This window comes from Scylla paramamosain, chromosome 30 (assembly GCF_035594125.1).
Source record: "Scylla paramamosain isolate STU-SP2022 chromosome 30, ASM3559412v1, whole genome shotgun sequence".
Classification (NCBI taxonomy): Eukaryota; Metazoa; Arthropoda; class Malacostraca; order Decapoda; family Portunidae; genus Scylla; species Scylla paramamosain.
Genome location: NC_087180.1, coordinates 6579640 through 6595898, shown reverse-complemented (window position 1 = coordinate 6595898; position 16259 = coordinate 6579640). Strand labels below are relative to the sequence as shown.

The following is a 16259-nucleotide window of genomic DNA, read 5'->3' as shown; positions in this document are numbered from 1 at the left end:
AAGCTTTTGATAGAGTCTGGCACAAAGCTTTGATTTCCAAACTACCCTCCTATGGCTTCTATCCTTCTCTCTGTAACTTCATCTCAAGTTTCCTTTCTGACCGTTCTATTGCTGCTGTGGTAGACGGTCACTGTTCTTCTCCTAAATCTATTAACAGTGGTGTTCCTCAGGGTTCTGTCCTGTCACCCACTCTCTTCTTATTATTCATTAATGATCTAAACCAAACTTCTTGTTGTATCCACTCCTACGCTGATGATACCACCCTGCACTTTTCCACATCTTTTCATAGACGTCCAACCCTTCAGGAGGTAAACATTTCACACAGGGAAGTCACAGAACGCTTGACTTCTGATCTTTCTAAAATTTCTGATTGGGGCAGAGCAAACTTGGTATTGTTCAATGCCTCAAAAACTCATTTCCTCCATCTATCAACTCGACACAACCTTCCAAACAACTATCCCCTCTTCTTCAGTGACACTCAACTGTCCCCCTCTTCTACACTGAACATCCTCGGTCTGTCCTTTACTTATAATCTGAACTGGAAACTTCACATCTCATCTCGAGCTAAAACAGCTTCTATGAAGTTAGGTGTTCTGAGACGTCTCCGCCAGTTTTTCTCACTCCCCCAGCTGCTAACTCTGTACAAGGGCCTTATCCGTCCATGTATGAAGTATGCTTCACATGTCTGAGGGGGTTCCACTCATACTGCTCTTCTAGACAGGGTGGAATCAAAAGCTTTTCGTCTCATCAACTCTCCTCTAACTGACTGTCTTCAGCCTCTCTCTCACTGCCGCAATGTTGTATCTCTAGCTGTCTTCTACCGCTATTTTCATGCTAACTGCTCTTCTGATCTTGCTAACTGCATGCCTCCCCTCCTCCCGTGGCCTTGCTGCACAATACTTTCTTCTTTCTCTCACCCCTATTCTGTCCACCTCTGTAATGCAAGAGTTAACCAGTATTCTCAGTCATTCATCCCTTTCTCTGGTAAACTTTGGAACTCCCTGCCTGCTTCTGTATTTCCACTTTCCTATGACATGAATTCCTTCAAGAGGGAGGTTTCAAGACACTTATTCATTCAATTTTTAATTACTGGTTTGACCCTTTTATGAGACTGGCATTTCAGTGGGCATTTTTTTTTTTGTTGGATTTTTGTTGCCCTTGGCCAGTGTCCTTCCTACATAAAAAAAAAAAATGATAGGAATATGGACTTTCTCCTCAGTTGTTAGACTTTTGCTTGGCATCTTGAAGCTTTGGAAATGAAATAATGGGGGAAAATATGAAAAGGGATGGAGGAGAGACTGACACTATCACCCCTTTCCTTCATTGCCTGAGGTGGCACTGAGATGTTATAAATATCACAACTCCCTATAAACAATAGTGAGGTGCCAGAATTTGACAGAAACAGGTGTAGAATAATGTCAGGGTCTCTGATAAAATGTGGAGCTGTTCTATAGGGCAACAACTGATGATATTCTGCACACTTTCTGCATTTACTGTAAAAATACAGGTTTAAAACAAGAAAGGTAAGAGTCAGAGAGAAGTCATTTACAAGCTTGAAGCAACCCTTTATTTCTGGGAGTGTACTGCAATTGTTTTAATATATATATATTACTGTCTACTCCTGACTTAGTCCCCACCTATGTTGGTGCAGGTGTTTGCCCGCAAGGAGAGTCTACTGAAACACCTTTGTCCAGGGGGAGGGCAGGAGGCCAGCCTTTCCTGCCCAGTGTGTGGCCGCTCCTTCCTTAACCCTCAGCTCCTGCACCAGCACCACCTCAAGCATCAAGGTGATCTACTGGCTTCCCTTTGACACCATTGATCCCTGTATTGCCACTACATGCCCTTGTAACATCACCACATGCCAATGTAATACCACCATATACTCATTTTCCTGTAACACCACCACATGTCCCAATGCCACCATATACTCCTATAACACCACCATGTGCCCCTCTAATATCATCACATACTTATGACACCACCACATGGTCCCTGTAATCTAACCATATAGCCCTGTAACATCACCATATGGAATGTGTAATACCATCACATGCCCCTGGAACATTACTATATGACTCCTGTAACAAATGCCCTCTAACACCACCCCATGGTCTGTGTAACACAACCATATGGCCTTGTAATAGCACCATGTGGTTGTCCATGTAACACTACCATAGAACCTATATAACACCATCACATGGCTCTGTAGCATTGATATATCTGTCCATCTATCTATATACAAAGCCGGCAATTTCACATGGGGTTGCCCAGACAAAGCTCCACACACTCACACACATCATTCACACTCTTCATTGACCCCTGGTAGAAATGGATAGCCTCATGGCCCACTGTACTACACCCCAGCATCTTAGGCACAGCACAGCTGGCCTCACACATCCATAGCAAGGTCTGACAGCATATACTGGTTTACCCCTGCTTCTTCATAATGAGACTGTTTTCTATCCTGCACCTAGTCACAGCATGGCTTCATGAAGGGGAAGTCTTGCCTGACAAACTTGTTAAGTTTTTACAGTAAAGTGTACGAGGCAGTAGATAATGGTGATAGTTATGATATCTTATATCTGGACTTTAGTAAAGCATTTGACAAGGTATCCCATCAAAGTCTCCTGAGAAAGGTTAGGACACATAGGATAGATGAGAAGGTGCTAGGCTGGATAGGGTCATGCCTTAGCAACAGGCGACAAAGAGTTGTAATAAACAGCTCGAAATCTGAGTGGGGTCATGTAATTAGTGGGGTGCCACAGGGATCAGTATTAGGGCCATTGTTATTTCTAATATACATCAATGACTTGGATAGTGGAATTAGTAGTAATGTTAGTAAATTTTCGGATGACACAAAGATAGGTAGATTAATTAGGTCAGAATTGGATGCCATCGCCTTGCAGGCAGATTTAGATAGGATGAATGAATGGACGGACAGATGGCAAATGCAATTTAATATCAATAAATGCAAAGTACTTAATGTAGGTAGAGGAAATCCACAAAGTAGGTACACATTAAACAACCAAACTCTGGTAGGTACAGGGTACAAGAAAGATTTAGGAGTTATAGTTAGCTCTGAACTCCGTTTAGGAAAATAATGCATAGAGGCCAGAAATGGCAAATAGGGTACTAGGATTAATTTTTAGGAGTGTTAAAAGTAGAAGGCCGGAAGTAATATTAAAGTTATAGTTGGTGCTGGTCAGACCTCATCTAGACTACGCTGTGCGGTTCTGGTCCCCACATTACAGGAAAGATGTAGGTCTATTAGAATCAGTACAGAGGAGGATGACTGAAAGGATACAGGGGATGAGGAGTATTCCTTACGAGGCGAGATTGAAGCTGTTAAATTTACATGCTTTAGAGAGACGTAGGTTAAGAGGGGACCTGATAGAAGTCTTTAAGTGGTATAAGGGTTATATAACAAGAGGGTTGTAACCAAAATTCTTAGGATCAGCAACCAGGGTAGAACAAGAAATAACTGGTTCAAGCATGAAAAATTTAGGTTTAGGAAGGAGATAGGAAAAAATTTGTTCTCAAATAGAGAGGTAGATGAGTGGAACAGACTCAGTAATCATGTTGTCAGTGCTAGGACATTAGAGAGCTTTAAGAGAAGATTAGACAGGTTTATGGATGGGGATAATAGATGGAAATAGGTAGGTATATTTCATACAGGGACTGCCACATGTAAGCCTGGTTGCTTCTTGCAGCTTCCCTTATTTCTTATGTTCTTATGTACTCCAATCCTGAGACCACAACAGATACAGAGTAGTTCTTATGGAATGTGTCGACTGGGTCTATACATCTGTTGGCCTTGCCAAGTGTGCTAACACCCCTCCCAGGGTTTAACAAGACTATATAATTTTCATACACTCACTGTTGCTATCCATTCACCTCTATCATGCACAATTGCTTTTTCTTGCTGCACAGTCATCCTTTTCTCATTTAGTGTTCTCTTCACATAGTTCACACACTCCAGATGTGCTGTTCCTCTTAACCTTTCACAATGCACATCTAACTACATTATTCTCTTTACTAGTTTACTGTCCTCCATTCTCTCCACTTGCCCAAATCATCTTGACACACACTGATGTGCCCATCCAACCAACTCTCTCAAAACACCAGTTCTTCTTGCCTCCTCATTTCTTATTCTGATCCTCTGTGTTACTGCACACATGCTTCTCTAACACTTTGTTTTCATTACATTTAACTGTTTCTTCTCCACTACTCCCACATTCCATGTTTCAGCATCATACAGCACAATGGGCACCACCATTCCCTCATATAACCCTCCCTTTTACACTAATACCCAGTATCCTGTGTACTTTTCCTGCTTCTTTCACCCTGCACCTAATGTCTATCTCAACTCTCCCATCCACTGTAAATGTTGATTCCAAGTACTTGAAGTAGTCCACCTTCTCCAGCTGTTCTCCATTTAATCTTACATCCATCCTTCCACTACCAGTCTTTCTTGAGCATTTCATTACTTTACTTTTACTAACATTTATTTTTACCTTTCTCCTCCTACAGACACACCCAAATCCCTCCACCAGTCTTTTCAACATTGTCTCTGAGTCAGCCACCAGAGCTGTGTCATCAGCATATAATAGGTGACTCAGATCCCATACCCTTTTCTCCCCCCTAATAAAACTCAGGCCTCTACCTAAAACCTCATATTTGCTTCCTTTACCACACAATCCATATACAAGTTTAATAACTACAGTGGCATTACACAACCCTGTTGTAAACCTACTCCAATGTGTATGGAAAACAAGAGATACAATTTTTCAGGTGCATTCACTCCCTTACTTGTTGCATAATTTCTTAAGGTACACACAATTTCATGAGGTGTAATATTTTGCTGCTCAATTACATGGTCATAAGATTCACTCATACCTTCAGTGGTTGAATACTTGCTTTGAAAACTTGGTGGGAAAGCATACAAGGCTTGAAAGATGTTACCTCTTAAAGGAATTGATATATTTAAGTCTCATAGAAGATCAGGATGTTTTGGTCTATTAAAGATTAATGTGGGTCACACCACAATAATATGCACTGCATTTTACATGTGTACATGGCAGGTTGTCATGTTTGTGCTGTGGTGCTTGTTTGTTTGAGTTTTATTCTTAATTTGTTGACAGTGGCAAAGTGTTGCTTCAATAGTTGTAATAATGGTTATAGTGTGATGCTTAGCACTGGTAATAATAACAACAACAATAATAATAATAATAATAATAATAATAATAATAATAATAATAATAATAATAATAATAATAATAATAATGTGATTGTGGCAATCATTGCAACAGTTATGGTGATGTAACAGATGAAGATCATAACGGTGGTGACAGTATGAATGCTAAAAATGAAATCAGTCTTAGAGTAATAGTGATGGATTGTGAATTAGAGCACTGTATCTCTTGTCAGGCTCCAAGAAATGTGAGAGATGTGGCCGGGTGGTCTCCTCACAAGATGCACTGCAACGCCACATGACCACCTGCCCCTCTGTACAAGTCACAAAGTGCTACCAGGTAATTGTGTGTGTGTGTGTGTGTGTGTGTACACATTGCATTTCAGTATTATTGTGTTAAACCCTGCAACAACCTGTCAAACATTTAAACCTCAATTTCTTACAAAATACTCTTAAAGCAAAAAACATTATGTGTGTAGAGGATTTTTAACTTAAAATGACTTTGGTCATATCACAAAATCATGTATTATGATTTGCAGGTCATGCAGAAATAATAGCTACTTAAACCAAATTGAGTACAATTTAAATTAATTAAATTGAAATACATATAGTTGACCCAACTTATCCCAGCCATGCTTAATGAAGCAAGTAACATTCTTTTTTCCTGGTCACAGTGTGAGGTGTGTGGGAAGCAGCTGGCCTCTGTGAAGCAGTTGGAGAGTCACAGAGCACACCACCGTCAGCAGCACCACTGTCACCTGTGCAACAAGCCCTATAGTAACCTGTCCTATCTTGCTCGCCACCTGCCCCTTTGTCGCCAGGTGAGGCAGACTGGATGTTGTAAGGTCTTGATCAGGACTAGACATATTAGGAACTCATTTGCCATCTTTTATATTATTCAGTAAACCTAAAGGGAAGAAAGGATGTTGGTGTGGAATCTGTGTAATTTTACCAATACAAATGAGTTGAAATATAAGAAAATTTACCTTTTGTTAATTTTGGTATGTATTGTGTTTATTTTTCAAAATCATGACAGCATGTTTGCAGTTATGTTCAGTGTATTCATAATACTTTTTTACTTTGTCTCTGGTGCAGAAAATAGTATTACTGCCATTTTTAATTGTTTTCAAGAACACAATATACACAGACTCAAAGAAGCATTGTTACACATTCAGCATCATACAAACTGACACCAAGGAGAGATCCATTGATAACAGGTCACTCATGATGGTATCCCTGTGCATGTTTAGTACAGCTACACCTGCATGAATCAAGTGAGTGACACTCGTAAATGAAGTAGTAGGATTTGAGCTGCCACAGTAACACTTTATGAAACTCAGGCGGAGCCTTAGTCAAACATTCTTACCAACCTTGCTGAGACTGCCAGGTTGTTCAATTTGAAACTTGTTGGACCCAACTGTAACAATATTTTTTTTTTTGAGTATGTGTACCTGTCTGCTCAGCTTGCTGAACAAGTCTTATCCATTTCCATGCAATACTTGCCAGTCAGATGTATTCATTCCTATAGTCATATGTAGGTGCCCTTGGTCACATTGTACTTCAGGTGTAATTGAAACTCCCCACATTTAGCTGGACTTTAATTCTTGATACTGATCAGCTGACATGGGTTACTTGTTTCTGTAATATGATTTTCTTATGAACATAAGTGGTATACAAATACAGTGGTATAATAGAATATATGTGCACTAAAATTCTTATGTATATCTATCAAAGATACTGTGTATTACAAGATGGTGTCTATATAAAAGAAATTGTGCAAACTCAGCAAACTCCACAAGTGGTGGGTGCATCACTCATGAGCAGCCTCCTGGGCTTCCTAGGTGCCTCCTAGCAGGCACTAATCTTACACCAGTACACAGAGGGAGCCATTGCCATTGTCATTGTCTTTTTTAGCAAAAATCCAGGTTAAATAGGGCAGTGGAGCATGAGTGCCCTTCAAACACTGCCCCTTGTTGGCTATGTATCTTTGTGTTGCAGTGCACATTACACATCATGAATCCACAAATATTCTTCCCTTCTACTAATGTGCAGCAACTAATCTCATATTGTAATATGATAATATAAAATAAGTTTAAACATTTAAAACTAAATTATCAGCCATTATAATTGTAATTGGCAAAGTTGCCTTATAGCACCAATTCAGGTGCCAAACTCAAAGTTAGGCATTCTGAGACATCTCTGCCAGTTTTTCTCACCCCCTCAGCTGCTAACTCTGTACAAGGGCCTTATCCGTCCATGTATGGAGTATGCTTCACATGTCTGAGGGGGTTCCACTCATTCTTCTCTTCTAGACAGGGTGGAATCAAAAGCTTTTCGTCTCATCAACTCCTCTCCTCTAACTGACTGTCTTCAGCCTCTCTCTCACCACCGCAATGTTGCATATCTAGCTGTCTTCTACTCCTATTTTCATGCTAACTGCTCTTCTGATCTTGCTAACTGCATGCCTCCCCTCCTTCCGCAGCCTCGCTGCACAAGACTTTCTTCTTTCTCTCACCCCTAATCTGTCCACCTCTCTAATGCAAGAGTTAACCAGTATTCTCAATCATTCATCCCTTTCTCTGGTAAACTCTGGAACTCCCTGCCTGCTTCTGTATTTCTATCTTCCTATGGCTTGAATTCCTTCAAGAGGGAGGTCTCAAGACACTTATTCATCAATTTTTGACTACTGCTTTGACCCTTTTATGAGACTGGCATTTCAGTGGGCATTTTTTTTTTTTTATTGGATTTTTGTTGCCCTTGGCCAGTGTCCCTCCTACATAAGAAAAAAAAAAAAAAGTTCCTGACAGCACTTACATCATGTGTCAGGAGAGGGGATGAAGTAGAATTTTCAACATTCAACTAGTGACATGCATTGTAAAAGAAGGAAAGGAAGGAGCTTATGCTTCTAAATATCCATGTTGATCATTCATGTTAATGTTCACTCTTCTCACATTCCAGAGCCATCAGCTGTTTTCTCTTGGCCATGTAGCATGTGAGGATTGTGGTAAGGAGTTCACTGATGCCTCAGCCTTCCGCACCCACCACCACACTCACACCCACCCTTTCAAGTGCTCGGGATGTAACCACAGATTCCAGACTCGTGTTGGCTTTGGTGAGTTGATGCCTCAGTGTATAGAATTTTGGTGATGAAGTTGCAGAGCTTTCTGAAATTTTTGTATAGCAGCATCTTCATCATTATTATCATTAAGAAAGACTCCATACCTGCCTGCATGTGTTGGCTGTGTTCATATAATGGTGGCTCATTAGCCTGTACAGTCTCTAATAGCTTCCTTTCAGAGCACTATATGCTAAGGTCCTTGTGGAATACTTTATTCCAAATTTTCCTCTGTACTGCAGTAAACTACACACTCCAGGATCAGGTTAGAAGAATACTGCCACTGCATTCCTTGTGTGCTAAAAAGGTGACTAAAATGGGTAGAGTAAAAGGCTTAGGATCTCTAGCCCATGTATTTTTATTCCTATTTCTATCTATATACCTGGCTGACAATTCTCACATGTGGTGGCCCAGTCAAGGCACCACACATGCACATATACATCATTCACACTCTTGGTCCTGTTGGCTCTCAATGGAAAGGGACAGTCTTGTGGCCCATCCTACTACACCCTGTGAGTTGTGTGGTAGTCATGCATGCACTACAAGGCCTGTCAGCATACACTGGTTTACCCGTGTCCCTTCATAATAAGACTGTTCCCTACCCTGAACCTTCTCCAATCCTGGGACCACCAGATGCAGGCTATTTCCTATGGGGTGCCCCACACCTAACTGGGTTCATGTGCCAATGAGCCCTGTCAGGTGTGCCAGTACTCCCTCGCAGGGGTTGATGAGACTGTCATTTTCATGCACCAACCACTGCTGCTCTCCATTTACCTTTATCACACACTATTGCCCTTGCTGCACAATTATTCTTCTCTCATTCAGTACTGTCTTCATGCAGTTCTTCCACTCTAGATATGGAAAAGGCCCATCTAAGCTACCTTACCTCATGGAGAATGGTATCTTAGAATCATATAGAGAAGAGGAGGTGCAAAAATACATGTGTGCCAAAAAAGAGTCGTGCATGATTTCTTAAAAATGTCAGTATGTCTTTTTAGTGAGAAAGAAAACTAAAACAAAATTGCAGTAAGTTTTGTCACTTAAGATTCAGGACAGAAGACATCCTCAGGTTGAGATGGGCTTGTTTCAGCACTAGACCACTATGCACAAGTCAGTGGCAAGGAGGGAAGATACAAGAGTTGCTTCCAAAAACAAGTTATCTAGTTACATAGATACAATATATACCTTCAGTACACCAGGGACAGTGTCAAGGGGACAGATATAGATGGTGTAGTGAGTGTGGTGGCATGTTACAACTGTAAACAATAGTGGGTCAGAGTTCATCTTTGGGTAAGAACTGTCAGTGGCCTTAGTTGCCTAGTGTACATTTCATGTACAGTACATTACATTAACTTTACACCAAGAGACGTCATGATGTGTTAAAAATAAGCATGTCTGTAAGACTTAATTACAGGTTAAACATTTTTAGAGATCAGATTGAATTCATTTTTGGCCTGTTATTCTTTTGAGAAATTAAATGGTGTGTTGCAAGATGTTGAAAATATGGCTTGGTTTTCAAGGAAATATAACAACTCTGGTTATCTTTTCATGCCTCCTACATACTTGTTGCATAGTTTATTGAATATGTTAGTTTTGTATGCTGATACTTTAATGAGGAGCTTCTTGCATGAACATAGGAAAGCCAAGGTAATTAAGGACTTTATCAGGCAAGTGGCACAGTACAGTGGCACCACATAATATCAGAGAGCTTTTGAAGTCCCCCATCAAGATCCATTTGTATTTTGGTAAAAAAAAGATTGCTTTCAAAAGTAATCTCCTACTGTTACTGGAATACATTATATTAGTTCTAATGTACTGATTGGAAACCTAGGGTGTTATGAAAGCTGTGGAGCAGAAACTTGACAGAACCATAAGGAGAATGGAGGGAATAATAATTAGTATAATAAAGAAAACATCATGGATAAAGTAGCACTCCTAAGTTAGAAATATCTTAACTTTAGTTAAAAGGAAAAGTGAACCTGGGCAGTATATTGTGCAACAGGACAAGTAGAGTAACAGAATGGCAACCTAGGGATAGTAAAAGAAGGCAGGACAAACTTAGTGCCGGATAGAGAGATAAGAAGCTTTACTGGGATTGTCTTAAATAGACAGATGGCTTATGCTGATGAATTATATTAGAAGCCAGTGATGATAATGTATGTATGAAGTCCCCACAGTCATCATACACATCGCTGTAGTGGCAACTGGAGTGTTATGTGTGTATTTAATGTTATATTTTTGGCTGCCATTGAGTGGGCTGTAGCAGGTGGATGTGTGTTGTGCTGTCATCTCATGGGATGACTCAGCAAGGTTATTCAGGCCTGTCAGTGTGCCTCCAGCCATTCATGGCAGCACTATCATACTGGTAGTGAAGATGGTCAAACTGTAAGGGAAGGTTTGGGAGGAAAATGGTGGTGGCTGAGGTCATAATTTTCACACTGCCACATCAATGGAAGGTATAAGGAAATATGTATGTTTATAAATGGTCTCAAATGCACATGACAGCAGTGTAATGGTAGGTGGAAAGTGGTGAGGGCAAGGGTGTTAGGAGAATGTTAAAGGGTATCTGGTGAGTCTGGATTTCCTCATATATTTATATCATTAGATAATGTAACCATGGTTTTGAGTTTATGAAACAGTACTGTTGTGACTGGTGAAAGGCTGGAGTAAGGAAATAGGGGTGATACTGCAAAGGTTTATGGTGATTGAGAGGGAGTATGGCAAGTTTATGGCGAGTATTCGTGTGTATAACACTTCTGTGGGTTGACAACAATAATGATGTCTCCATACCACTGGCACATAACATGCCAAAGATGTATTATCCCTAGAGCACCTGTTTTGTTGTGGGCTGGACAGAAGCCCACAGATCAGCTTTATAAGGAGCTGTGTATTATCTGTTATTTACTTAAAGGTTAAGTTTTGACTCTTTATTAATAAGAATAAAAATTTTGAGATCACTAAAATCTTTTTATTTTGAAGCTGTCATAGTGGTTAAATTTAGAATGTTTTAGTACACAAATATTTAATGATGAACAAAGATGATCTTCTGCTAGGATTTTTTTTTTTGATCTTTGGTCATGGAAGTCAGAGTAAAGCCAGATGTAGGGAAATACTGAAGAAAACTTTATTGTTGAAAATGTCTCATGTAATACCAACTTAACCAATAAGTTGTTCTGATGGCTTAAATTTGGTCATAACTTCAAAATTGCTTCTTCCACAGAGGTACATGTTTGTGAAGTGGAGCAACAGTGTGACCAGTGTGGTACCAACTTCCGCTCCCTCCAGGCACTCAACAGACATGCAGCAGTGCATGGCCCCCCACCATACTCTTGCAAGGCATGCCGCCGCTCCTACTACAGGAAGGTGAGTGGGGCAGAGAGAGGGGATAGAAACTGGAAGGAAAGATTGTATGTTTTAGGAATTTGAAAGAAATGCCACTACTTTAAGGATATATTTTCTGCATCATAGTGCTATGAAAGTAGCATGTCATTTTCATTATCATAACTTAATAAGAAGACACTTAATCTTTACCTTGAATACTTTTTTTACTCTTAACTTGGTCATTATTTAGAATGATTAGGATTATAAGGATGTTTTGTGTACATGCAATGTGCAAACAAATTGTTCACCAAAAGGAGTTATTTTGTAAATAACACTTGGATTAATTAACACAATATTAATATTAGTAATGTGCAATAATACACTACAGCAAAAACAATGTCTCTTGTTTATGGCAATGGTTGTGACTCCCAGGAGAGCCTTGATCGCCACAACTGCAGCATTGAGGCTGAGGTGAAGGAGACACCACAGACCAAGGAGGAAAATCTGCACACATGCAATGTGTGTGGTACCCAGCTAGCCAACCGCCAAAGCCTCACCACACACCTGCGTTCTGTCCATGGTAGGCTTATCTTGAGTGTTATAACCTCTTGATTATGTTGATAAGACACTATCTGATTGAAAGTTTTATGGATGTATGATAGGATATTTGGGATGTTTTCACTGATCATAATTTAAGTATTATATACTTTTCTCATATGTTTAAACATTATGTGGTTATTATTGTTAATTTTAAATACCCATCCAACTTGATTTGGGAAAACATACGTTATTGTAGATGGTGCTTGAGTGAGACTGACATTATTAATGTGAAAATTTTTTTTTAAATCTTTTGATGTCTCAAGCAGTAGTAAAGGTTTCATGGTTTCACTACAAAAAGCTAAGAGATCACCAGTGGATCGTCCTTTGTGAAAACCATCCTGATGATCAGAAAGAAGATTGTGAACCGATAGGGGCTTCAGATTCTTCTTTTTGGGGTATAGAATCAAAACTTTTAGAAAGACAGGAGATCAAAGCTATATGTTAGTAGTTTGAATGATTGGGATGGTCATCCTTAGGAACAGTTTGAATGTAGACAGACTTGTAGCAGTAAGGGAAATGGATGTTGATTGAGACAGAAAAGCTTGATCAGGCAGAAAGTGAGATTGGGAGCACTGTTATGGAGATAAATGGGAAGGATTCCATTAAAGCTATAAGCCCTCCAAGGATCTAGGTTGGAGAGGGCACAGGTAAACATCATTTTTAAGAATTTCTATAACAGTCATAAATATAGTCAGAAGGGGAGATGAAGGTGGAACAAGCCCTGAATTATTCAGTATAGAGTTGTCAGCAAAGGTGTGGGAGAACGGTTCAGCTTTAGAGATGGAGGAGATGGCAGTGGAGACATCTGGGTGAAATAGTAGAGAGAAAGATAAAGGTGAAAAATTGTTGGAGATACCTAAAGCTGGATGCAGTAAGTCACAATGAGAAAATTAACTGACTAGATTTTGACTCATTGATGGAAGAGTTTTGACAAGTTGGAGATCAGATTTGTTATGATTTTGGGATGAAATATAAAGGGCATGTGTTTCATGTGATGGAAGGCTGATGTCCTTGAACTGCCTCTCTATCCTCCACAATATGAGAGCAAGCTAAGTTGTACTTTGGTTTGTGAGATTTTATGATCAAAGAAAGTATATTGACTATAAGCCTCCATACTTGAGACAGTCACATCTGTTATGTGTTTTGCACTAAAAGATGGATCTCTGACTTGGAAGCAGTAGTCTCTTCAGGAATATTAGAGTAATACCATCTCAGATCTAATCCTTTTAGCAGACTTGCAGTTCCTAGAAGCACCTCCACTTTGATGGATCTAGAGGTGGTACTCTAGTTATAGGACAGGATATGGAAGTAAGATTGTGATTGGTGGAGCACAAGAGAGAAAACTTTATGAAGGGTTAGAGCTGGGGTTCTTAACCTTTTGATGGTTCCATACCCCGAATGGATTGTCGAATATGGTCCCATACCCCCTTCACTTGACTGTTCAAATAATTATCACCAATCCTATTATTTGCCAGTATGTCTTCCAGATACGAGTATTTCAGTCGCTTGAATTTACTGTACTTTAGATACGGATTACTAGGAAAAAAACATAACCATTGATAATTTTATTATTTTTTTACTGAAAGCAAAATTAATAAAGTTATAGTTCCATTTTATTATACAAAAAAAAAAAAAAAGAACAGAACATAAATGTGCAAGTTTTTAGTCCCTTGACAACATAAAAACATAACCATTGATAATTTTATTATTTTTTTTATTGAAAGCAAAATTAATAAAGTTATAGTTCCATTTTATTTGTAAAAAAGAACAGAACATAAGTATGCAAGTTTTTAGTACCTCGACTCCATAAAAACAACCATTGATAATTTATTATATTTTTTTACTGAAAGCAAAATGAATAAAGTTATAGTTTCGTTTTATTACACAAAAAAGAACAACATAAATGTGCAAGTTTTTAGTACCTCAACTACATGAAACAAACTTATACTAATCTAGTGAGATATTTGCTGTTGTTTTTGTGCTATCAAAGCATGGAATCGTGGTACAGTTACTGACAAAGCTACTCGCATGTCATCTGACACATCAAGTCGATTTCTCCACTTTGATTTTATATTTAATAATGCAGAGAAGCCTGTTTCACAGAGATACGTAGTTGTGAAGGGAACCAAAACATGCATTGCCCTAATTGCCAAACTTGGGTAAGCAGAGATTTGTTCACACCAAAACTGCTTGACATCCATCCCAGCCCTTTTGAAATCAGCTTTCTTTCTTGGGTTCTCTTGGAATTCAATGAAATCATCCTTTGATAAATCGTTATCACTCATTCTTGATATATCAAATGAGAAAGGATTTAGTATCCAACTCGACTCCATGGTAAGATCATCAATATCTGAAAAGTAACCCTCAAAATTTGTACTTAGAACTTCCAAATGATTCTTGACTTCTTGAATTATTTCTACAGATAGTTTTTTACCATCTCCAATAAGGATATTATCAAGGATTGGAAAGTTTGCCAGGTTTCTGCTTTCAACACGGCGACTCCAGATAGGTAATTTCCTTGTGAATGCAACAACTTTTCCTCTGGCTTGAATGATGTCCACATCCCTTCCCTGCATTGATGTGTTCAGATCATTGAGAAGACCGAAAATATCAGCCAAATAACCCAGGCTAACAATAAACTGCTCATCTTCAAAATGATTTGCTAGAGGTGACTGTTGATGCTTCAGAAATTTGAGAATTTCATTGCGAAGTTCCACTACACGTGTGAAAACACTGCCACGACTCAGCCAACGTACCTCTGTGTGGTACAGCAACACTCCGTGTTCCGCTCCAATCTCGTCACATAATTTTTTAAACAGCCTCTGATTCAATGCACGTCCATGAATAAAGTTGACTGTTTGCACAACTATTCTCATCGCCTCTTTAAGTTTCTTTGGCAATGTTTTGGATGCCAGAGCTTGGCGATGTAGAACACAGTGTGTGGTGAGCACATGTGGAGCTTTCTCCTTGACCATAGCAATGAATCCAGATTTTTTACCAATCATGGCAGGAGCGCCATCCGTACAAATAGACCCAATCAAATCCCATGACAGCTCATGGTGATCAAAAAAAGATTGGATCAGTTTGAATATGTCAACTGCTTTGGTTGTTGTTTCGAGTCTTTCACAGAATAAAAACTCTTCCTTGATGTTCTTTTCATGTACATATCGTACAAATACAAGCAATTGACTGTGGTTTGACACGTACGTTGATTCATCGATCTGCATGCTGATTTTTGCAGGACTTTGTTTAATCTCGTTGACAACTTGGGCTGTTATGTCTTCACTCATGTCTTTAATTCTCTGGCGTACAGTGTCGTTCGACAAGGAGACCTGACTTAGTTGCTTCGCGGCCTCCTCTCCCAGCACAATTTTTGCCATTTCCAGCGCACAAGGTTTTACGAGGGTCTCCCCTATTATGTGGGGCTTCTTTTCTCTGGCAATCATGTACGAAACTTTGTAGGAGGCTTCCAGAAGAGGTTTTCCTGGAGCATTCCATTTCCTTTTTTTGAGACGACATTTTCCATCAAATCTGTGAAAAGAAAAAGAAAAAAAACTGTCAAACACAACAGAGATAACACTGTTCGTACTACAATATAAACACATAATTATATGATAAAATAAAATATATATATATATATATATATATATATATATATATATATATATATATATATATATATATATATATATATATATATATATATATATATATGCTACTACAGCGTGAGATCTAACTCCCGTTAGCAATATAGTGTAGCACACACACACACACACACACACACACACACACACACACACACACACTGTATAACAGAAATATAGATACACTCACATGAAAATGTGAATAAGAGATGGACGGAAAAATAGTCTTCTCTCCACGACTCCAACAGCTCAACTGACAACTGATGACAACGGCCAAATTTAAAACACTGGAAAGAGTCAACCGCCGTCATGTAGGGTAGCGCGCGCATCGCACTGGCAGAGGGGGAAACTACCAGTACCCAGAAATCGAGTCCCAGACCCCCGGCCT

At 39.3% G+C, this 16259-nt stretch overlaps 1 protein-coding gene across 1 annotated transcript in view; it reads left to right on the top strand.

The window, feature by feature from the left end:
* LOC135116189 (zinc finger protein 658B-like) overlaps window positions 1-16259 on the top strand; it is a 74533-nt gene that overhangs the window by 41499 nt on the left and 16775 nt on the right. Inside the window, exons 10-15 of the mRNA XM_064033504.1 lie at window positions 1652-1787; window positions 5428-5531; window positions 5866-6012; window positions 8150-8303; window positions 11527-11669; window positions 12060-12207. Coding sequence (XP_063889574.1) covers window positions 1652-1787; window positions 5428-5531; window positions 5866-6012; window positions 8150-8303; window positions 11527-11669; window positions 12060-12207 — 832 coding nt within the window. The remainder of the gene's footprint in view (window positions 1-1651; window positions 1788-5427; window positions 5532-5865; window positions 6013-8149; window positions 8304-11526; window positions 11670-12059; window positions 12208-16259) is intronic.